The sequence below is a fragment of the Aedes aegypti genome, chromosome 3 (genome assembly GCF_002204515.2).
Source record: "Aedes aegypti strain LVP_AGWG chromosome 3, AaegL5.0 Primary Assembly, whole genome shotgun sequence".
Lineage (NCBI taxonomy): Eukaryota > Metazoa > Arthropoda > Insecta > Diptera > Culicidae > Aedes > Aedes aegypti.
In genome coordinates, this window is record NC_035109.1 from 219,524,828 (window position 1) to 219,550,333 (window position 25,506).

Here is a 25,506-nt window from a genome sequence, read left to right on the forward strand (position 1 = left end):
ATGTTGTCAAAAATAAAGAGAGCTGCATCTACCCAATGGGGGTACTTTGGCCCAATAAGCCAAATTTGGGTAAAGACAACTTTTCTTACGTTTGGGTCGAAAGAACTCAATTTTTCGTTAAATCAACCCAAAATTGAGTATATTTTTCTAATGGAATTATAGCCAAACTACCTAGTGAGGACCTTGGAAATTAAGCCAAAATTGAGTTATTGGGCTCAACTACGGAATTGCGTTGAAACAACCCAAAATTGAGTTGAATTCCGTCTCCGTGTGCACTATTGATATTGACAATTCGAGTGACAATTAGAAGTTCGGCAGTCAAAACATCGGTGAAGTTCGGCGTCGGCATTCTAATTAAGTGCTTCGCTGATGCATAAGAAATGCCTTTGTCGGCGTAGCACTTCGGTAGAATGCCGACGCCGAACTTCGGCGAACTTTTGATGGTGATATTTCATTTCTCTTATGAACTTCGGTCTAAAGTTAATCTGAATGCACAATACACTGTTCCTTTAGTTGCGGTATATTTTTAATTTGTGTTCCTATACCTAGTTGTGGTATTCGTCGTTTTCTTATGGGATCCTCCACTATAGGAACACTTTACCGCAACTATTGGTACAAGTAAGAAAAGTTTTAGCAATTTTGATGATATTTCATTAGTTTCAAAGCAAATTGAACGCTCTTTTCAACTATTCCGTGTATCAACAAGCCAATACGTTGATTGGCAGTGTCGGTTCCGTGGCTAATGTGATAAAATCAGTGAAAACGGCACTACCGCAACTATAGGAACAACCACAACTAAGAGAAAAATTACCCTATAACAATCATATCAGAGATTTTGTTCAGGAGGAAACTCGAGAGGAATAAAATAAATAATTTGCTTCATTATAAAAAAAATCTGTTTTTAAAGTGGTTGTATCATTTTAGAAAGTCACATTTTTTAAATTTATGAATATATTTTCACATTTTCTATTTTAACTAGACTGTTAGGCTTATATCAAATTTCTCAATGATATATAATGATATATTATACAATATATTTATATCGAATAGGTTATATCGGCCAATAGACGTAATTTTCCGCACGATCAACTGGAGAGGGGATTATGTTTACAAAGATGTTTGAATCAGCTTGCTGTCTCACATCAGATATCAGTTGGTTTGGTCGAATCAAATCTGATTACGGAACATGAACAAAATGCATATTTTGGCCAATGCCTAAACCTGGAACTCGAAACTTCTTACAACTTGCATGCAACTACAACCGTTATGAACTGTATCACAGAAGATGATTTTCGGATATCTTTAGGTAAGCTATTGTAAAATATTTATGGGTCAAAGTGAACCACCTTACAATTTTAACAATCATTTTTTTTCAGGTGCAGCTGAGATAGTATTCATTGGGATGGTTGTGTTGATTATACTACTAATTGCAATTGCTACTGCACGGGATTTAAGGGGAGATCTCAAAAATCAATGTAAGTATGTTGATATGAACTATCCCCAAAAGCTAACAGTTCATGTTTTTCTCTTAATTTCGAATAATTCATAATTAGTACTGCTGAAGTGTTCAATAATTTACATTATTTGATGAACGATTAAGTTATTTCTTAACGCTTACGATATATTTCCATCAGTGTGTTTGACTGTTTTATATAGAAGAAATAAATTGTCAGAAATTTAATGTACGATTTAGAACACCTTTGTTGAGATAGAAGTTTTGAAGCAAGCAAGTTTTGAATGAAAAGAGTCGAATATGGATGATTTTCAAATTTATAAAAAATGCATTTCAAATATGCGTGATTCCAGTGCACACGTACATAGGTCATTACATGTGCAGTGGAATTACGCATATTTGAAATGCATTTTTTATAAATCAGGCGTTTTGACTAACTTTTTGTCAAATGCTATTTTTAACAGTTTAGGTGTTTTCGACAGAAAAATGTCTAATAATTGCGATTGACTCATAGTGTCAGCGAAGTTTGGGAGAAGTTTTAATATAATTTGTGATATTTTTAGGGAATGTTTGCAGTGTGCTGCATGTAACACTTTTGCTGTTGTGGTGTTATATGTGGTGTTCTATGATATCGTGTCTACATGTAATATATCAGTGGGCCAATAATTGATTCAAACACACTAGCAATTATATCTAATCTTGATTGTACCAGGCGATGCTCCAATGGCTTGCAGCGTCTTTGCAGGATCGATGAGGTAGGCGTCAATTGCATATAAATTTCCATCTTAACTCATGCGTGAGCTTAATCTTCGGGGTTTACACGTCCCCGAGCTTCGGTGGATTGGCACCCTTTGGTAAGGCCTAAATCGCCTGGCTAATTTATTATTCAGATTTTTTTTTGCATTAATATCTCTAATCTGATCTGGAGAGCGAGAGCTTTACTGATAATTTTTCATTTCTAGTTGGATTTGCTTCCTAAATTCTGTAAAAGGTCAGAAGAAAAAAAAAAAAAGACGCAATCATCTCAAACAAATGTTGTCACCTTAATTTATTCAATTTTGTTTCTCAGCGGGATTTATTCAAGGAAAGAAATATGTTGTCGTTTTTAGGATGACACAAAATATCTAAAGGTTTTTATGAACGGAGCGGATTCATATTTCATAGAATGTTACAATTGTATAAATATTGAATAATATTTTAGGAGCAATTTCACAAATTATTCATTTTTATATAATTCCTAGATGATTTTCTACTAGAAAATATTAAGAATAATCAAGAAATCTTCCCAGAAATTAATGAACAGTAAATAAAATTAAGGATCTCTTGAATTTATTCTTTTTGCAAGATCATTAAGAAAGGTCTTCCTACCCGAGAAGGAACAATCAACTCAATGCATACCATATTTTGGTATAATTAGGTATTGTTCAGCAGTTAATACCTCAGTTTTGTATTATGATGGTATAAAAAAATGTTTGAAGCAATTAAAAATACTTCATTTTAGTATTCGATAGCTATTGAGGTCTGCTGGAGCAATTGAATACCTACCCAGACAACCAGAATGCACGTATAATGAAATCACCTTTTGCGTTATGCGATGTTTATATGTTCAATGTTTCACGTATAAGATGTCGTGATAAGGCCTTATACGTACAAAAGCGGAGGCGATATACGTGCTTATTTTATATGATGAAAGATAGCATGCAATGCGAGTGTGTAGATTTTTATTGCGAATTAATCTGTACTCTTATGCGACTTAATTTGTGAAAACAAAATTTATTTGACAGTTGATACGGATTTATCCGATTTACTTTGTACGAGTATACGGAACGAAACGAAAAGTACAAATGAACTCATAAAACAGCGTTTTATGCGAGTAAACTTATCGATGAAACGATTTCATCCACCATTTAGTGCGAATGTGATGCAATTTGTATGAATAAACGACTTCGTTCGTAAACTGTTATGCGACTTCTGGTTGTCTGGGTATTAAAAAATTTCACTCCCATATGAAAATCCATCATTAATTATTTAGGTATTGGAATACCTAATCTTATTATCACTTTGGTATTCGTAGAACATGCATGAGGTATAAACAAAAAAATCTATCAATTCTGCCACCGAATCTCACAGCAACTCCATAATTATACAGGATTTCACATAAAAATTGATGGTTTCAAATTTGAATTATGGAATTCTTTCCAAAAATCCCTTTCAGAATTGTTCGCATTTCACTGCAGTTTTTTTTAGTTGTTTAGGAGCAGTGTTGTGAGAAACTCAAATTCTCATAATATTCTCATAATTCACAATTGAAACTATTCATGCGTAAGTTGTCAATTACGCAACTCAGCATTTAAAAAACATGGATGACTTGGCTTATCTGTTTGACCCATTGGCTCATATTTCCACAGTTTACTCACACAAAGAAATGATTTCTTGTTAGTCTGGTAGAATTATAGTAACCCTTTCTAAAGTAAACAGAAACATTCCGATTTCACGAGTTTTTTTTTTGAGGATCATTTTTGACGGCTTAAGTGATTGAGAGACTATGCATGAATAATTCAAGCATGATTGAGATTTGAGTGAGAGTCTATCAACACTGTTTAGGGGTTTCTTCAGATTCCACTGAACATTCCTTGACGTTAACAGGTGAGTGCATGGCCTGTTGTGAAATATTTGTAACCCCACCAGCGGCGTCGCTGTACTGAGGGGTGTTATCGGCGGGGATTTGTTTCTATGTTTCTATGATGCTTCGTTCTTGAGGATACTCGGTAAGTAGGGCCTTGACCAGGCAACCACGGTTTTTTTCTTCGCTTGGTCATTTTTCTCCAATTTCAGATTCGGCGATTTTCCGGAGTAGTGTTTGCATCCTTCGACCATTGACGCTTGCTCCTTGCGGGGCGAGCCGATGAGGGCAGGATCAAACATGATCGCGCGTTGGTTGCATAGGAGTGAAAAGTGCGCGGGTCCGTTAGGTAAGTGTTGATCTTTCGGACCTTGACGCTTGCTCCTGCGGGGGTGAGCAATGAGGGCAGGATCAAACATGTCGCGCGTCGGTTGCTAGGAGTGAAAAAGTGATTGGTTCGTTAGAAGTGTTTGATCCTTCGACCTTGACGCTTGCTCCTGCGGGGGCGAGCGATGAGGACAGGATCAAATATGTCGCGCGTCGGACGAGTAAAGTGAAAAAGTGCCGCGTTCGATTAGTCCTTATATGTATATATGATTTTTCAACAAACTATGAATGGTTCGTCACTGTGAGTGTCGACATAAACTCTGATTCATGAATTATTAATATTTAACTTTTTTTTTTCAAAACACCCCTTTCTTTTTACCTTTATTTTTGTAATTAAAAAAAACTTTGAATGGTTCGACACTACAAGTGTAGACTTCCGAAAGGTTCACTTTATTCAACAAACTTTGGATGGTTCGTCACTGTAAGTGTCGGCATAAGAATAGGAGTGTTAGGAATGTTACATTCAGGTATTTGTTCAACAAACTTTGAATGGTTCGTCACCTCAAGTGTCGGCATAATCATGTTTATATCTCACAAATAATTATTTATCATGGTCTAATCGCTTATCAAAGTGAATCCTGTGACCCAACGATCCTCCCCATTAACAAATATCCCTCCCAGTAACCTTTGTGGAGATGCAGAGGCAAACACGGTCTCCAAATAGCAAAGGTTACACACTAACATTCCTTCCCTCAATCCCACCTGACTGCAAGGACGTGGCCGGCGCCGTTATTGACCCTGTATAAATAGAGGCACTGAATTATGCACACTGAAGAAGATTATGGCCAATCCCAGTCAAACTTCTAGTTGATTCTTTGTGCATTTTCATTGACTTCGGTCAATCACGGAATAGCAACCATTGATATGTGTAGTCAGTCTAAGCTAAGCTAAGCTAAGCTAAGCTATGATGTGCTTCGTTCTTGAGTTATGATTTTTCAAAGTAAGTAGTGTCAGGGAAAAACAAAAAAAAAATCCAACTGAGTTTTCCGGGAAAATATGCGACCCTGAATTTTTCTCTTTTTTTTATTCATATTTGATGATGAGCCCTGCCTGTGCAAAAAGTTTCATGAAAATCTGAGACCTTTCGGCCCAAACCCGTACGGAAATAAAAAGAAATCCCCAGGTATTGCTCGTACACATACCAACTAGCTTGAAACCCATACCCACACCCATAAGTAGGGGAACCGCATTATTGAGCTACCTCAATAACGTAGCTGCTGAGACATTCCATACAAATGGACATAAGGGTCCCCCTTGGGGGCGCCCACAAACCCTCAAGTGATGATCGATGATGCATTCCAGCTATTTTAGAAAGAGGTCAGATTAAGTGATCTTAAACTCTTTGCTTTTTCATACGATGCAGATCCTGTTAAGCAGATCTAAGAACCATCTTGTAAGTCCGGCGAGCTGGCTTGAATGACTATTATCCAGATGAAAGAATGTTGGTCCAACTCCTTCTTTATTGTTTTTTTTAGTCTAGTCAGGTCGTAATTCCACCATAGAGAATTCAATGCAGAGTGGTCAGTTTGTTGACCGAGAGTCTACAAAGTTACATTCAAGCGTTCAAAGAAGTAGTGGTCAGATAAGGATTGTTTATCGGTCACTTGTCGATTCGTCAACCTGTGATTGATTCTTTTCGAGCAGAATATAATTAACACTTCTCCTCTATCGCATATTATAAAAAATGGGCGATTGCATATATCCAGTGATTCAACATCTGTATTACACCAAACAGGAGCATATCTTATATCTGAGGTGCCGCAGATGTTGTGATGGGCATAAGCATTAATCCCTACACGAAGGCCTTTCGTTACACAGTGTACGAGAATTTGTTTTAAATAATGTGTTAAATAAACCGAATAATATACATATTTCCTAGTGAGGTCACTAACAGCAACACAGATTGACAGAACATACATCTCTGGTAGTAAACATAGATATGAGAATAACAACGGCTGCATTGTTAACTAGCACGCATTCACGAGGGATGGCAAGCGAGTTTGCCATTTCACGTTTACTTAAGAGTAGCATAAAGTGGGTCCACATGATAGAGTTAAACTTTCGAAAAATAAGGTTCTAATACTACCGTCACTTGGGATGTACCATTTTGAAGCCGTAGCCACTACTAGAATTAGGAAGTATTAAACCATGAGTTAGGGGCCACAGGTGAAGTTTGCTTTTATCACTAGAAAAGACAATCCGTAGAGTTATTCTTAGCTGATCAAAATAATCGCAATCGACACTACTCAGCTATCTAGACATTACGGAAAAGTGAGGTTAATGTTGATGAATAACAGTTTTTGTCAGTTTTTGTATGTCTGAAGTTATTGTTTTTTATGTATTTGTATTCTAGATGATGCCGCCATTCAGTCATTCTCAATATCCCCGCAACATTCGCAAACTTTTGGACTGCGAAAAAACTGACGGCAATCTTGCGTATTTGGATGGATTTCGCGTAATATTCACGATCATCATACTTGTTGTCCACTCATCATTGCCAATGATTCGAATGCCTCTCAAAAATGTTGAAGATTTCGAAGCAGTAAGTTGATTGCAGTTCAATTTTGAACTTATTATGTTTCTCATTTATAATTTCAAAAATTTTTAGCAAACGAACAGCGCAATCTTTCCCGTCATCAATTCCTTGAACACGCACATGATCACGTTTTTCTTCGTATTGGGTGGAATGGTGCTATCGGTCGGTTTCCTAAATCACATCGACAGATCGAAAGGATTCACGCTTCGGTACCAATGGAAGAAACTGCTCAATCGTTTGGCGCGCCTTTTGCCGGCTTATGCATTCATCATCTTCTACCAGGCGACGGTTTTCAAGTGGACAAAGAAGACCCCTGTTGCTTTTAAATTTGTCGACTATTGCAGCGAACATTGGTGGTCCAATTTGTTAATGATTAACAACGTCGTGCACCTCAGCGAACCGGTGAGTACGTTTTAAATTTGGCTGATCATCCTTAATTTGAAAGTATATTGAAATCTCCATATAAGTAATGGGTCGGTGTACATAAATAAAATTGTACATAAATGGAACTTGTGTCACAGGCCTTAACATCTTCAAGCATAACCAGTGATATCTGCGCAACTTTCATACCCATATAGGGTCTTAAAAATATAGAGTTGTGTTTGATCCTTCGACCTTAACGCTTGCTCCTGCGAGGGCCGGCGATGAGGGCAGGATCAAACATGTCGCGCATCGGTCGAGTAAAGTGAAAAAGTGCCGCGTTCGATTAGTTCTTTTTGATCTTTCGAACGTTGACGCTTGCTCCTGGGCAGTGCGTCAAGAAAGCCCGAGCAGTCGTCAGTTGTTTTCCCTCTCGGGTCGCGCGCCTATTTTCTCTGAGTGCTTTTATATTGCCGAGCAAACGAGTGAAGCTGAAAGTGGATTGTTGCTGCTCAAGGATGACGGATCAACTGGTGAGCTCGTTTCATGCTACTATTTCTAATCTATAAAATATGTATGACTGCACCTTTAATCGTTACAACGGTGATACGTAATTAACGCTTACGATATATTTCCATCAGTGTGTTTGACTGTTTTATATAGAAGAAATAAATTGTCAGAAATTTAATGTACGATTTAGAACACCTTTGTTGAGATAGAAGTTTTGAAGCAAGCAAGTTTTGAATGAAAAGAGTCGAATATGGATGATTTTCAAATTTATAAAAAATGCATTTCAAATATGCGTGATTCCAGTGCACACGTACATAGGTCATTACATGTGCAGTGGAATTACGCATATTTGAAATGCATTTTTTATAAATCAGGCGTTTTGACTAACTTTTTGTCAAATGCTATTTTTAACAGTTTAGGTGTTTTCGACAGAAAAATGTCTAATAATTGCGATTGACTCATAGTGTCAGCGAAGTTTGGGAGAAGTTTTAATATAATTTGTGATATTTTTAGGGAATGTTTGCAGTGTGCTGCATGTAACACTTTTGCTGTTGTGGTGTTATATGTGGTGTTCTATGATATCGTGTCTACATGTAATATATCAGTGGGCCAATAATTGATTCAAACACACTAGCAATTATATCTAATCTTGATTGTACCAGGCGATGCTCCAATGGCTTGCAGCGTCTTTGCAGGATCGATGAGGTAGGCGTCAATTGCATATAAATTTCCATCTTAACTCATGCGTGAGCTTAATCTTCGGGGTTTACACGTCCCCGAGCTTCGGTGGATTGGCACCCTTTGGTAAGGCCTAAATCGCCTGGCTAATTTATTATTCAGATTTTTTTTTGCATTAATATCTCTAATCTGATCTGGAGAGCGAGAGCTTTACTGATAATTTTTCATTTCTAGTTGGATTTGCTTCCTAAATTCTGTAAAAGGTCAGAAGAAAAAAAAAAAAAGACGCAATCATCTCAAACAAATGTTGTCACCTTAATTTATTCAATTTTGTTTCTCAGCGGGATTTATTCAAGGAAAGAAATATGTTGTCGTTTTTAGGATGACACAAAATATCTAAAGGTTTTTATGAACGGAGCGGATTCATATTTCATAGAATGTTACAATTGTATAAATATTGAATAATATTTTAGGAGCAATTTCACAAATTATTCATTTTTATATAATTCCTAGATGATTTTCTACTAGAAAATATTAAGAATAATCAAGAAATCTTCCCAGAAATTAATGAACAGTAAATAAAATTAAGGATCTCTTGAATTTATTCTTTTTGCAAGATCATTAAGAAAGGTCTTCCTACCCGAGAAGGAACAATCAACTCAATGCATACCATATTTTGGTATAATTAGGTATTGTTCAGCAGTTAATACCTCAGTTTTGTATTATGATGGTATAAAAAAATGTTTGAAGCAATTAAAAATACTTCATTTTAGTATTCGATAGCTATTGAGGTCTGCTGGAGCAATTGAATACCTACCCAGACAACCAGAATGCACGTATAATGAAATCACCTTTTGCGTTATGCGATGTTTATATGTTCAATGTTTCACGTATAAGATGTCGTGATAAGGCCTTATACGTACAAAAGCGGAGGCGATATACGTGCTTATTTTATATGATGAAAGATAGCATGCAATGCGAGTGTGTAGATTTTTATTGCGAATTAATCTGTACTCTTATGCGACTTAATTTGTGAAAACAAAATTTATTTGACAGTTGATACGGATTTATCCGATTTACTTTGTACGAGTATACGGAACGAAACGAAAAGTACAAATGAACTCATAAAACAGCGTTTTATGCGAGTAAACTTATCGATGAAACGATTTCATCCACCATTTAGTGCGAATGTGATGCAATTTGTATGAATAAACGACTTCGTTCGTAAACTGTTATGCGACTTCTGGTTGTCTGGGTATTAAAAAATTTCACTCCCATATGAAAATCCATCATTAATTATTTAGGTATTGGAATACCTAATCTTATTATCACTTTGGTATTCGTAGAACATGCATGAGGTATAAACAAAAAAATCTATCAATTCTGCCACCGAATCTCACAGCAACTCCATAATTATACAGGATTTCACATAAAAATTGATGGTTTCAAATTTGAATTATGGAATTCTTTCCAAAAATCCCTTTCAGAATTGTTCGCATTTCACTGCAGTTTTTTTTAGTTGTTTAGGAGCAGTGTTGTGAGAAACTCAAATTCTCATAATATTCTCATAATTCACAATTGAAACTATTCATGCGTAAGTTGTCAATTACGCAACTCAGCATTTAAAAAACATGGATGACTTGGCTTATCTGTTTGACCCATTGGCTCATATTTCCACAGTTTACTCACACAAAGAAATGATTTCTTGTTAGTCTGGTAGAATTATAGTAACCCTTTCTAAAGTAAACAGAAACATTCCGATTTCACGAGTTTTTTTTTTGAGGATCATTTTTGACGGCTTAAGTGATTGAGAGACTATGCATGAATAATTCAAGCATGATTGAGATTTGAGTGAGAGTCTATCAACACTGTTTAGGGGTTTCTTCAGATTCCACTGAACATTCCTTGACGTTAACAGGTGAGTGCATGGCCTGTTGTGAAATATTTGTAACCCCACCAGCGGCGTCGCTGTACTGAGGGGTGTTATCGGCGGGGATTTGTTTCTATGTTTCTATGATGCTTCGTTCTTGAGTTATGATTTTTCAAAGTAAGTAGTGTCAGGGAAAAACAAAAAAAAAATCCAACTGAGTTTTCCGGGAAAATATGCGACCCTGAATTTTTCTCTTTTTTTTATTCATATTTGATGATGAGCCCTGCCTGTGCAAAAAGTTTCATGAAAATCTGAGACCTTTCGGCCCAAACCCGTACGGAAATAAAAAGAAATCCCCAGGTATTGCTCGTACACATACCAACTAGCTTGAAACCCATACCCACACCCATAAGTAGGGGAACCGCATTATTGAGCTACCTCAATAACGTAGCTGCTGAGACATTCCATACAAATGGACATAAGGGTCCCCCTTGGGGGCGCCCACAAACCCTCAAGTGATGATCGATGATGCATTCCAGCTATTTTAGAAAGAGGTCAGATTAAGTGATCTTAAACTCTTTGCTTTTTCATACGATGCAGATCCTGTTAAGCAGATCTAAGAACCATCTTGTAAGTCCGGCGAGCTGGCTTGAATGACTATTATCCAGATGAAAGAATGTTGGTCCAACTCCTTCTTTATTGTTTTTTTTAGTCTAGTCAGGTCGTAATTCCACCATAGAGAATTCAATGCAGAGTGGTCAGTTTGTTGACCGAGAGTCTACAAAGTTACATTCAAGCGTTCAAAGAAGTAGTGGTCAGATAAGGATTGTTTATCGGTCACTTGTCGATTCGTCAACCTGTGATTGATTCTTTTCGAGCAGAATATAATTAACACTTCTCCTCTATCGCATATTATAAAAAATGGGCGATTGCATATATCCAGTGATTCAACATCTGTATTACACCAAACAGGAGCATATCTTATATCTGAGGTGCCGCAGATGTTGTGATGGGCATAAGCATTAATCCCTACACGAAGGCCTTTCGTTACACAGTGTACGAGAATTTGTTTTAAATAATGTGTTAAATAAACCGAATAATATACATATTTCCTAGTGAGGTCACTAACAGCAACACAGATTGACAGAACATACATCTCTGGTAGTAAACATAGATATGAGAATAACAACGGCTGCATTGTTAACTAGCACGCATTCACGAGGGATGGCAAGCGAGTTTGCCATTTCACGTTTACTTAAGAGTAGCATAAAGTGGGTCCACATGATAGAGTTAAACTTTCGAAAATAAGGTTCTAATACTACCGTCACTTGGGATGTACCATTTTGAAGCCGTAGCCACTACTAGAATTAGGAAGTATTAAACCATGAGTTAGGGGCCACAGGTGAAGTTTGCTTTTATCACTAGAAAAGACAATCCGTAGAGTTATTCTTAGCTGATCAAAATAATCGCAATCGACACTACTCAGCTATCTAGACATTACGGAAAAGTGAGGTTAATGTTGATGAATAACAGTTTTTGTCAGTTTTTGTATGTCTGAAGTTATTGTTTTTTATGTATTTGTATTCTAGATGATGCCGCCATTCAGTCATTCTCAATATCCCGCAACATTCGCAAACTTTTGGACTGCGAAAAAACTGACGGCAATCTTGCGTATTTGGATGGATTTCGCGTAATATTCACGATCATCATACTTGTTGTCCACTCATCATTGCCAATGATTCGAATGCCTCTCAAAAATGTTGAAGATTTCGAAGCAGTAAGTTGATTGCAGTTCAATTTTGAACTTATTATGTTTCTCATTTATAATTTCAAAAATTTTTAGCAAACGAACAGCGCAATCTTTCCCGTCATCAATTCCTTGAACACGCACATGATCACGTTTTTCTTCGTATTGGGTGGAATGGTGCTATCGGTCGGTTTCCTAAATCACATCGACAGATCGAAAGGATTCACGCTTCGGTACCAATGGAAGAAACTGCTCAATCGTTTGGCGCGCCTTTTGCCGGCTTATGCATTCATCATCTTCTACCAGGCGACGGTTTTCAAGTGGACAAAGAAGACCCCTGTTGCTTTTAAATTTGTCGACTATTGCAGCGAACATTGGTGGTCCAATTTGTTAATGATTAACAACGTCGTGCACCTCAGCGAACCGGTGAGTACGTTTTAAATTTGGCTGATCATCCTTAATTTGAAAGTATATTGAAATCTCCATATAAGTAATGGGTCGGTGTACATAAATAAAATTTTACATAAATGGAACTTGTGTCACAGGCCTTAACATCTTCAAGCATAACCAGTTATATCTGCGCAACTTTCATACCCATATAGGGTCTTAAAAATATAGAGTTTGCCCGAGGGCCGGCGATGAGGGCAGGATCAAACATGTCGCGCATCGGTCGAGTAAAGTGAAAAAGTGCCGCGTTCGATTAGTTCTTTTTGATCTTTCGACGTTGACGCTTGCTCCTGGGCAGTGCGTCAAGAAAGCCCGAGCAGTCGTCAGTTGTTTTCCCTCTCGGGTCGCGCGCCTATTTTCTCTGAGTGCTTTTATATTGCCGAGCAAACGAGTGAAGCTGAAAGTGGATTGTTGCTGCTCAAGGATGACGGATCAATTGGTGAGCTCGTTTCATGCTACTATTTCTAATCTATAAAATATGTATGACTGCACCTTTAATCGTTACAACGGTGATACGTAAATATGATTTTTCATCAAACTATGAAAGGTTCATCACTGTGAGTGTCGACATAAACTCTGATTCATAAATTATTCATGTCTATTTTTTTTTTAAAAACACCTTTTTCCTTTTACCTTTATTTTTGTAATTAAAAAAATTTTGAATGGTCCGACACTACGAGTGTAGACTTGCGAAAGGTTCACTTTATTCAACAAACTTTGAAAGGTTCGTCACGTCAAGTGTCGGCATAATTTTTCTCTACATATAAGCATGTTTATATCTCACAAATGATTATTTATCATGGTCTAATCGCTTATCAAAGTGAAGCCTGTGACCCAACGATCCTCCCCATTAACAAACGTCCCTCCCAGTAACCTTTGTGGAGATGCAGAGGCAAACACGGTCTCCAAATAGCAAAGGTTACACACTAACATTCCTTTCCCCAATCCCACCTGACTGCAAGGACGTGGCCGGCGCCGTTATTGACCATGTATAAACAGAGGCACTGAATTGTGCACACTGAAGACGATTATGGCCAATCCCAGTCGATCTTCTAGTTGATTCTTTGTGCATTTTCACTGACTTCGGTCAATCACGGAATAGCAACCATTGATATGTATAGTCAGTCTAAGCTAAGCTAAGCATATAAGGTCTTAAAAATATATTCTGTCTTATTGTGAATTCATAGTAGCGCACGGCCGAACAAAACCTCAAACACTTATGTTCTCGAAATCATTCGTAAAATGTTTTAATAGACATCTATGCTATTGAGTGACGCTTTCCCAAATGAGAAAGCAATCTGTTTAGTTTTCGATGTGTGGCAGCATCTTAAGTGTGGAAAAGTCAGCAAAATTGGATTGTTTTGAATTCATGAAGTAAGTATGGACCAGCTGTATCTCAACAAGGCCACAACTGATTTGAACTCAATAGGCTTTATATGAAAACATCCTAAGCCTTCGATTTGACAATAGCGTTTGAATTTTCAACAAATTTTGTTGTTAGGGACGATCCAAATATGGCACCCATCGTTTTTCGGGATTTATAAACCCCCTCCTCCTCTGTCGCGCTTTTTCCGATACCTTATACACGTACGGTCACACTTTCGTAAGCTCCCCTTCCCTCTGGTGTGTCAACCACTTTCGTAAGCCCTCCTAGCCTTTTGGAGTGCCAACCGGCACATCAGGATGGATGCCAGTAAAATCCTGATTATGGTATACTGGTCACAGCGCAGAACAACGGACAGGACACGGATTACGGATTACACATTACATTGCGACACAGAGCTAACAGTCGTCTTTTTCTATTCCCCGAGTAGGGATGGTTAATACCAAATTGAAACGGTGAGTAAGTAGGCTAATAGTGCGATTGTCCCCGTCCCGGTAAAACCTTGGCAGACCTCTGGATACGTTCGGAACCCGTCCATCTTAAGTGATGAGTACTTGGCTTGGATTACCAAACCTAGATCTACGCCGATCCGGCTCTGAACACGATTCTCATAAGGTATCGTGTCAACCTATGCTTCCCTGCTTGCATAGATAACCATGGGATCATGAAAGGCGACTACGTACGGCGGAAAATGATAGCGGCACAGAGGGGTACCCTGAAGAATGGAAGTGAGTCTAATTGAAATTGAAGAAGGCGCGGCGAACCCTTTCGCTAAACGAGGAGATTTCGACTGATGTGGGAGAATTGGAGCTACTAGTTTCGGCGCTGCAGTGTTGGGCAATCCACTGTTTTAGATTTTTCCCGACATTTCGACTATAATCCGATTCTTCTTCAGGGGGAGAATTCTACTAAATAGTGGCTCCTTTTGCTAAAGGTGGCTAAGTAAGATCACTACCATTGCAGCTAGGGCAACAGCAGCAACAGCAGCAGCTTCAATAGCAGCAGCAGCTTCGAGAGCAGCAGCAACAGGCCCAGGTCAGTGCATGGTCGAAAGTACCAAAGCTACCAAGAGTTATAGCAGCTTAGAAATTGGTGGACGAATTGCATGAATTCGTCGATAAAAGATGCAATGTGCACAAAGACATCAATACTATGGTGTTGAAGATCCAAGGAACCCTTGGACTAGCTGTCGAGGAATGGGCGGATGTGGCACAGAAAGTGGAATCGACTGAGAAGGAGTTGTCAGCGGCCAAGACTGCCTTAGAAATAAGGCCAGTGCCGACTCAACAAACGGCGATGTCAATCACATTTTCGAGGGGAACCAATGCAAAAAGAGACAAATCCCAGAGGACGGAGAGCGTGCCCTTCACGCCGAAGAGGCCAAGAGCATCACCAGGAGATGCAAGACCGGATGGTCCGAAGAAACACAAGGACGCTCGCGTCAACGAGTCAGGCCCAGCAAGTGCAGATACCACCAAGGAAGGCAACAATACCCCATGGGAAATCATCAAGGGAAAAAAAATCGTAAGACGAAAACAAAGAGCAGGTCCGAAAAACAAAAATTCTTCAAGGGCCCGAAGAGAGGCGAGGCGTTTATAGTCAATGCAAGCGATGACTCGTACGAGAAGGTTCTCCGTGTAATGCGGACAAATCTGGAGCTCGAACAGCTAGGTGCAGACGTACGGAAAGTCAGGCGCACCGGAGATATGATCCGGGAGCTAAAAAGATACCCGAAGGCCAGCAGCTCTTCCTACAAAGAGCTCACCGAGAAAGCCATGGGTAATACGGTAAGAGAAGATAAAAGTAGGCTGGTTGGTATGCCCACTGAGTGTCTCTCAGAAATCGGAAGCGTGCTATAGATGCCACGAGTTCGGTCATCTTGCTAGATTCTGCAAAAGGCCTGACAGCCTCCAAAGTGTATGATTTGCGCTAACGGAGAGAATAAAAACCACGTTACAGAAGTCCTGCGATGCCCGACCTTCATAAAGGCGACTGCTACTAAACCACAGTGGAGGTAATTCAAATTAACCTCAATCACTGCGACACAGCACAATACTTGCTGAGGCAATCTGTGGCGGAGTACAAGTGCAATGTGGCTATCATATCGGAGCCATACCGTGTCCCGGCCGGCGATGGGAACTGGAGAGCAGACTACGCAAAATCAGTGGCGATATGGACGGTGGGAAGATATCCTTTCCAAGAAGTGATACATCGTGCAGATGAAGGCTTTGTTATAGCTGCTACGCACCCCCGCGATGGTCTGTTGTCCAGTTCAACGAGAAGCTCGACAAGCTGACTGAAGAGCTCACTGACCGCAGATCAGTCGTCATAGTCGGCGATTTCAACGCGTGGGCCATAGAATGGGGCAGTCGCTTCACCAACCCCAGAGGGAGCAGTCTACTGGAGGCCTTAGCAAGGCTAAGCGTAGATGTTGCCAACGTTGGTACCACCAGCACATCCCGTCGGGATGGCCGAGAGTCAATTACTTGGTCAATAACATTCTGTAGCCCTGGGCTGCCCGGAAGTTTGAACTGGCGAGTGAGTGAGGAGTATACGCACAGTGACCAACAGCTTTGGTATAATTATTGTAGCGGACGGCAGTTGGAAGCGCGTGCGATTCCATCAAAGGAGCGGAGGTGGAAAACGTCGCAGTTTGACAAGGAGGTGTTCGTTGAGGCGTTGAGGTTGGAGCGCAATGCTCAGTACTTTACTGCGAATGAGTTGACAGCGGCATTAACACGCGCGTGCGATGCAACCATTCAGAGGGAAGGTAAGCCGCGACATAGTCGCCCATCACAAAACCGAAGAAGGGATGATAAGCAACCGAAAGGCAGTGCAGCATGCGAGAATCTCGGTTGGACAGTGTACCATCGTCTCAAAGCAGGAAGTCAGACACCTGGGAGTGATGATCGATGATCGGCTGAGCTACAACAGCCATGTCGGTTATGCATGTAGACGGGCCGTGAAGATGATATTAGCGCTACCCCGGATCATGCCCAAACATTCAGCGATCAGTAGCAGCAAGAAGCGACTACTGGCGAGCGTGTAAATACTCAGATACGCTGGCCCCGTGTGGATGACAGCACTGCAGAGGAAGAGGAACCACTCCCGGCTGAACAGTACGTTCAGACTGATGGCCATGCGTGTGTCGAGTGCGTATCGTACGATATCATCGGAGGCAGTCTGTGTGATTGCAGGATTGATCCCTATAAGCCTTCAACTACAGCGAGTGCTACAGGGACCGACGCACGCGATTTCCGGAAAAGAGCAAGAGATGATACCATGAGGAAATGACAACAGCAGTAGGATAGCGCTGTGAACGTCAGATATACCCACCGACTAACTCCGTGCACTTGACGCAGTTTTTTTTTTTTTTTTTCAAGAAATATGTGAATAGGTTTGGACACACAAGGTCGCCGTTATGCACCGGGTGCGGTGATGTTGATGAAACCCCTGAGCACGTGGTCTTCAAATATTCGATTACGTTTGTTGAACCGGAGTCCTGTACTAAGCGGATAGCTTGATTAATCTTAGTCAGCAGTTCAGCTCGAATCTTGAAAGATTGTGTTTGTTTGAGTCTGCGTTAGTATGAAACTCATTTAAAAAACAATAGATCTCTGGTTGCCTTAACTCAAAGATGTTTTTGGATGATCGTAAACAAAAGTTGAAGTTCAAACATGAAAGATTATGTTTCATTGAGCCTGTTTGGGTGAAAATCTTGTAGTTTGGCTTCAATTCATCTTCACCTTAAAAAGACTAGTAAGATCATTACGATGAACAAAAGTACCTTTACGATGTTCTTTTGGTTTAGTAGAAACTTTAATGTTCCGATTTTACAAAACACTTAAAAGTTTGTGCAAAATAATTGCTGCCTTTCGTCTAATGCATACGAATTCCATCTACATATGGAACTTACGTAAATATAAACCACGTTAATGGAAGTATCAATATGGCATGTAGTAAAACCGCTTTATATCCCATTTGTGTAATACCTATATCTTCAGTCAAACACTTACAACTACCGTTTCATTTCAGTGTCTTCAGTACGGGTGGTATCTGGGAGCAGATTTCCAATTGTTTTTGATTGGATTGGGCATCATGACATCGATTTGGAGGTTTCCAGCTCTTAAGAAAATTTGCATTGGCGCAATGCTCATCATAGCTTTTGCGGTGCCTGGGATTGTGATCTATTTGGAGAAACTTGACGCAACCATGTCGTTCGATATGAGGTTTGTACCACGGAACTAACTCTGTTCATTAAAATTTATATTTAACTGACATTTTATTTCAGACATGCACTCAACCAGCTGCGGGAATACAAGGAATTTCTAAGATATTACACTCCGTTTTACACGAATGCTGGAACATACTTCTTCGGCATGATTGCAGGGATGGTGTACCATCACGTTTCGAAAAACAGTATATCCGTTGCTAGTCGCTATACGAAACAGGCGTTCCAATATGTTTTTGTGCTACTTATCGTGTTAAGTGCATTCCTGGTGATTCTACCTTGGATTAAGGTGGAAAAGCCATCTATTTTTCTATCCATATACGGATCCGCCCTGAAGGCAGTGTGGGGCATAACACATGCCACTGTATTCTTGATGTACGCCTTCAAGACTGATTCTGTACAGGTTGCCTTTCTGGAGCACCCCATACTTAGAGTACTGGCGAAGCTCAGTTACTCCATCTACATAGTGCAGTACTCGATCATCCACATGGTGTACAGCAACTTGAGCGTTCCTATTCGGTACGATATGTTCAATACGGTGAGTGGAATTGATGCGAATTTGGTGAACTTTATATAAGTTAATATTATTTTTCTTTTAGGTATTGATAACGTCCGCAAATATTCTCATCACGTTTTGCTGTGCAATATTACTACACCTCGCAGTTGAGGTACCCTTTGCAACTATTCTGAAGAAAGTGATAGATGGAAAAATAAGAATAACTAATTTTTCAATAAAAGACCAAAAACTCTCTTAATCAGCCGGATATTGGCAGATCAATTGTGTCAGATTAAAAATGTACATATGTTAGGATTTAGGTATTTATATGATCATTTTGAAGTGACAATCTGATTGAATCATTAATGAATGAATCCACACATAAATAAGAACCGTTTTTTTGTGTTATTAAAATAAATTTGAAAATGTTTTCATCTTTTTAAGATTACACAAAAAAGAACAGCTTTTCTCTCTTGTACCAGAGTAGAAGAGATAAAAAAGCAGCTAATAAGTGATAAGATGTTGTTTTTTATACGACCCTGATGAAATCAAATATGGAAACGAACAAATTGTCATTTTTATGTCAACTGCTAAATATTTTTAATGCACCTATCTATCTACGTATAGAAATAAAAATGAAAGAATGTCAAGAAGTATTCACTGAATTTTCACTAGTCCAATATTTATAATATCTGATTGATTGCCCTTGATCTAATGAATAACTGGCGAAGACACCAGCTTTCAAGCTTATTTGAATCTCGAGATATCTAATTTTGAAGAAAACAAATAACTATAGCGCCCCTAACGGATAAATTGCCATTCAGATGTTTCGTCGCCCTTGATCTGCAGAACAGCTTTGCCGAATTCAGCAACCTTCTAGCTTATCAATATCTCTAGATACAGAAGGTATAATAATATTTGCTCAAGAGCCCTTGATCTGCTGAATAACTTTGTTCGTTACGCAAACCATCTTACTACACGGGGTCTTTAGATATCCGTTGAATGAATCATATGGCCAATTTTGGAAACTACTTTAACCATAATCCCAAAATCTTCGGTGCATAAACTAGAAGTTGCTTGTTTGTTTGTTTCATTTAAGACCCTTTAATCGCTTATGATCATTCGGGTCTGTATAAACTAGAAGAATTTTTCGAAAATTTTGTAACTTACAACTAAGTCCATCAAGAAACACATTGACACATTGTAATATGTTTTTCAACATGTGAAATGTTGGCTGGATGACGGTTATGTGGAACGAAGCTCAAGAAAAGTTCGACAAGGTGTATCATGAGATCTAAAAGGCAAATAATGCAGCGGGGACAACAATCATGTGCATGGCGAAATGTCAAGTGAAACAGATTGTTAGATTGAAGGGGGAGCAGCAAACCCGCCTATTCCAGAAGAATAAGCGTCGCCTTGAAGGAATGTCTAAAGATGAAGTTGCTGTACCATTCCCAACACATGCGGAAATTTAGGAAACGAATAGTCCAGGTATGAAAACGGGAGCATCCTGAAGTTATCGAAAGGTGAGAGCAGCACTACGATGAACACCTGAATGACGCAGAGGACACAGGCACAGGATAACTAGGGTGATATTTCCGTTTGCACAGCGGACAGTGTAGACCAATCAAATCCCTCAATGAGACAGTTAAGTTTTATTTTGAAATCTATGTCCGGAACCTAGTTCACTACGTTCACTAAGCTTGTGCAAGCGAACTAGCTGATGAAAGTTCAAGCCAATTCCGCAGAATGATGATATAATAGGGTTTTCCATACTTCAACTGATTGGCGTTAAAAGTGTTTTTTTTTTTTGAATGAATGGAGTTTTCGGATGATGTTGCATTGAACCAAACCTTGTTTTATATAAATATTTTATATCTGCAATATATTTCGTGATTATGGATAATTTCTACAAACAATAGTAAGGAAGGTAAGTCAGTTTCACATGAAAACAGTCAAACGTCCATCTACGTGAATAGTAGTGCCAAATATGATCAATATATGCGTTCGGAAACTGGAGATTATCTATCTTAAAAACAGATTTCGGTTACTCAAGATCCAAACTGTACGTATGATTTTGATTTGCAATTGCTAACACTAAATTATAATTCGACTTGCGGGATGAAGAAGGGTTAAGTGTTGTTTTTTGTCTGGTTACTGAAATGATTCTTTGGTTATACTTGATTAGTCCACTCCGACGCTGTACAGTGGCTAGCAAACAAAACGGTACTAAGATAAGGGGTAGTGGTGTATGTGTGCGGGTTGCAAAACTAGAAGTATCTTTCGATTACGATAAATACTGGTTGATGATCATTGTGATTTCGAGGCAGTCACAGTTTGTTCCCAGTTCTCTTGGGGGTTGTTGCAGTCGAATAAGTACTCGCTGAAAATGAACCGCAATGGAAATGTGGAAACTTTGGGTGGTACCGTCTGGGAAATTTGTGCCTTTCACTCACGCAAACAACAGATAAAACTAGTTGGGCGGGCTTACTTGTTGTTTCAACTATGATTAAAAAATATTCTCAGTTTTGATCAAAATTGGTTATACAAACGTGCTTTTTACAATAAATATTTTAAAACCTAATACATGTTAACATAGTTCGAAACTTTCTCATGTTGCGATTATGTACAAATATGTTACTTTTGTTCTGTTTCGGATTGACTCAAGCAGTTTGCGGTGAAGAGAGCTGTTTTTTTGTGTTGTCATCATAAGATGTCCGCAATTGACTCATTTCCCTAGCAGGACGATGCGCTGGCGTTGGGTGCCGGTGAGCTTGTGTCGCTTTGGTTCGATTGGTTTTCGTAGCGATTACGCAGACTGGACAGCGCAGTCAACAGTCGGTTGTTGGCGGCATCCAGTGCGGCTATCTGTTGGCCCTGGGCTTCGATGACTCGCTGCTTGTGCGATAGAACCAGCGACATCTTGTACTGCTCCCGGCGGAGTTCCTCTTCCATGGCCAGTAAACTAGAACGAGTGAAGCAAATGAAAAATGGTTAGAGAATAATTGAGATGGATATTTGGGAAATAGCATTTTTCAGTGAGTGAACTGTTTGTATCGATAAGAAAATAATTGATTATAAAAACAATTTAGAAATATGATCATATGCGCTTACTTTTGGTCAGAAAACTAAAGTAAAATTCATTTTGCAATCACAGCCTGGAAGAAGATCCATGGAAAAGAAGCTTCAAATCATTGCGCTCCGATCCGATAAAAACTCTAGCATGACATTTAAGGCGAAGAAGAAGAAGCTGTCTGGGTAATGTTATTCTAACAACACGCCAAGCCGTTCCCATAGGGGACGTTGCCACAAAGAAGAACATTTCAAGTAATACTGTTTCATATAGTATGCCCATCTAATCTAATCCAATTTCTCTCGCCGTTCCCTTATGTTACTTATCCATCTAGTTCCATCTAGTGCTTCGACCAACTCAACAAACTTAAACAGAGACTCTGAGTTCGGTAAATAAAATTACCGGAACTAATCTGTAATTCACAAAAAAAAAACCGGTGTTTCGGTAAATTCGCCATTTTTGACAGCGCGTCATTTTCAAAGCACTGAAGTTCGGTAAACTGAGATAGATCTTTCATAATATTTACGGAAAATTCTGTGAATTCTCCGCATTAACGAACACGGTAAAATATTTAGCTGAAACTTCTGTGATAAATCTGATAGATTACCGAAATTGGTAATGTCTTAAGTTGAAGACGTCGAACCGTGACATGTGTTTTTTGGCGTTGCGAGAAAGCTCTTGGAGTACCTGGGTCTACGTTGGATCATTTTGCGCGCCAGTAATTATGAACAAGGTTTGAAGTACTTTGAGTAATGACCAACTAAATTATTTTCAGGCTGTCTGTGCTATACGTTTTTTCCTTGATCACATAGACGATGCCGATTTTCGCTGCTGCACATAAAATGGCTTCTAATGCGTACGAATTCTACTGTTGGATCCTTGAGTTTACAATATTATGCGTTGTCAGTGATATATCTTCCAAATAAACAAAATAATTTCATTGAAAAAGATTTATTTTTCGTCTGATGAAAAATTTGGTTTCTAGAGAGAAAAAAATACCGTGGGCCTGAAACTACAGATTTTCGATTAACGATTACCGAAGGATCGGTTGTTTTGACAGCTGCGCTCCAAAATGCAAATCACCGAACAATCGGTAGTTTATTAGATTACCGAAAGATCAGCTTTTGAGATTTCGGCAAATGGATTACCTAATTCGATTATTTGATCTAAGTGTGAAGGTCGTAGCTTGTTATCGCATGTCGAACTCAAATTGAGGAACTCAATTAAGTCAACTCTGTTAACCTTGTATGGGCACTTGGCAGTGGCGCATCAAAGGGGGGGTTTTGGGGGTCAAAACCCTCCCCAGAGCCGAAAAATTATAAGGTTTGCAAGTTTATTTTTTAAATTCAACACTACACATCATACAACTACAGAGCAGTAACTTAGTTTGGTTCGTATGAACACTGTTAATGTCAGTAGTTTTTACAGATTTATTCTTCAAAGTTGTTGTTTTTTCTTAAACTCTTCATGGAGTTTGATAAAAATAAAATTATCTGGTAATTACTGCTATAAAAAGCTAATGAATAACAAAAAATTCAGGCCTTTTTTAATCAAACTGAAAGCGTTGAGTCAGCAGTTTGAACAACCTTCAGATATATTGGAATCTTTTCATTGATGCAGTATCTTAAATATCAAAATTCTTACAGTTGCCTTAGCATCTTGCCAAAGTTTTCGATCTCCAGAGCATATGAATTCCTTGATTTTTAAAGATTAGAGAGAAAAACAAATCTGCGAATGCTATTGAATTTAGCTCCCAGTTGAAGCATTCGCCACCAATAGGAATTTCAACAATGTTGTGATTTTGTAGTTATGAATCAATAATTACATTCTATTTTTTAAGTAAATTGTAAAAAATACATAGGGTGTTAATTTAAAATTTTTGGATTTGTCCATTAAAAATATGAATGCATTGGCGTCCCACTAAACTAGTAAAACAATCGTATTATGTACTAAGTCTTCCAAAAACAAAATTTAATTGTAGCATTGAAAATTTTAGGGTGTTATCACACATTTGCAAATAAAATATTCACAATGAAAGCAGAACTCATTTTTGACTTTTTTACTCGATTTTCTAGATTGCCATTTCTGTAAGATGTGACAATTCGTCTTCTTCTGGCAGTTTAGTTTTGCAATATTGATTAACTTTTCACCTTCTACAACAATAGGGGCAATGATTTGTATTGCAAATTGCTGCACTTAATAATCGAAGTCATTTATATTGTTGAAAAATTTCAAAATATAGCGGTTGATTAGCATCACGCGCATGTATTGCAATTGCCTAATTTATTTTACTATGCAAAAAAAACTTACTTAAATTCATCAATTCGATTTTTTGTCAGAAAATATCTTCTCAAAGAGTATTTTGAAATTCACAAAACCCCCCCTAGAGTCAAATCCTGGTTGCGCTACTGGCACTTGGCCATTCCTTCATCGCTGGAAATGAGTTGGCTGATGAGCTAGCTCGTAATGGAACATAACAAGACTTCATTGGCCTTGAGCCAGCTATTCCAATTTCGAAGTGCTGGGTGAAGATTCAGATCAGTTCTTGGGCGGCAACTCAGCACAAGCAATATTGGAATAGTTTGGAGGAATGTCGTCAAACAAAATTGTACATTACTGAGCCATCTCCAAGGGTGGCGAAGTATTTAACAAATCTGTCAAAGCAGAATTGCAGTCTCTTGGTCAGAACGTTGACAGGTCACTGCCGACTCAACTATCACATTGCAAATATTCAGCGTGCTGACTCATTCGAGTGTGATAGTTGGAATTCCAATTATATTGCTGTTTGCGTTTGACGTGCAAATCCAGGCTAACTGAGCTTCGAATGCGGTAACACAAAGTAACCAAAGGATACTTAGCAACCATGATGTATATCACCGCCAACCTAGCAAAGAAAATCAAATTTTGACATCGCCTTTCTTGCTGAAAATCTTACCGCATTTGGTGTTCCCGCATTTGATATTTGCATTTCAAACGCACACAGCAATAGAACTTCGTATCATCTGATGTGTAACTGTCCAGTTTTCGCACAACTGCGGTTCTGATTACTAGGTAAACACTTATTGAGTGAAACTGATTTCAGAAACCTGAACCTTCAGGACATTATGTTATTCTTAAGGTGAAGATGAATCGAAGCCAAAGTTCTAACATTCAAGAGCACGTATCTGGAGAACCAAACTTCCGTTTAAGCTGAAAACTTAACCACCAGCTAGTGACCAATCGATTAGGTTTTCAGCTCAAACGGATGTTTGATTCTCCAGATCCGTGCTCTTGAAAATTTGAACTTTGGCTTCGATTCATCCTCACCTTAACCCATAGTGGTAATTAGGGGTCATTCAAATATGACGTCCATCAATTAGGGGAGGGGGGGGGGTCTATGAAAGTGTGACAGTACGTGTATAAGGTATTGGAAAAAGCGTGACAGAGGGGGGAGGGGGGGTCTAGAAATCCCGAAAAACGATGGACGTCATATTTGAATCGTCCCTTAGCAGTTTATGGACAAAAGGTCGAAAATGATTTGCTTGGTGGGATTTTTTTCTTCTTTGAGAAAAGGTTTTCAACCTTTTGTCCCTTACTTTTTGCTCTTCGATGTTTTGTCCTTTCAACCTTTTGTATTTCGACCTTCTGCCCTTTTGATCTTTTGTATTTGGACCTTACGTCATAGATTCCAATGAGCTACAGGCTCTCTTTACGCTCATGCGTTTTACAGTG

The 25,506-nt window shown here is 38.8% G+C and overlaps 2 protein-coding genes across 10 annotated transcripts in view; one reads left to right on the forward strand and one right to left on the reverse strand.

The window, feature by feature from the left end:
- LOC5579848 (O-acyltransferase like protein) overlaps window positions 1-19,260 on the forward strand; it is a 33,982-nt gene extending 14,722 nt beyond the window's left edge. Inside the window, exons 3-9 of the mRNA XM_001651473.2 lie at window positions 1,051-1,306; window positions 1,377-1,475; window positions 12,007-12,194; window positions 12,261-12,590; window positions 18,031-18,224; window positions 18,287-18,764; window positions 18,826-19,260. Coding sequence (XP_001651523.2) covers window positions 1,051-1,306; window positions 1,377-1,475; window positions 12,007-12,194; window positions 12,261-12,590; window positions 18,031-18,224; window positions 18,287-18,764; window positions 18,826-18,981 — 1,701 coding nt within the window. The 3' untranslated portion in view covers window positions 18,982-19,260. The remainder of the gene's footprint in view (window positions 1-1,050; window positions 1,307-1,376; window positions 1,476-12,006; window positions 12,195-12,260; window positions 12,591-18,030; window positions 18,225-18,286; window positions 18,765-18,825) is intronic.
- A 1,367-nt stretch (window positions 19,261-20,627) lies between these two features.
- The window catches only part of LOC5579847 (probable Ras GTPase-activating protein), a 538,326-nt gene continuing 533,447 nt past the window's right edge, over window positions 20,628-25,506 (reverse strand). For all 9 annotated transcript variants that reach the window (XM_021854121.1, XM_021854120.1, XM_021854124.1 and 6 more), the window contains one exon: window positions 20,628-21,687. In XM_021854121.1, coding sequence (XP_021709813.1) covers window positions 21,459-21,687 — 229 coding nt within the window. In that variant the 3' untranslated portion in view covers window positions 20,628-21,458. The remainder of the gene's footprint in view (window positions 21,688-25,506) is intronic.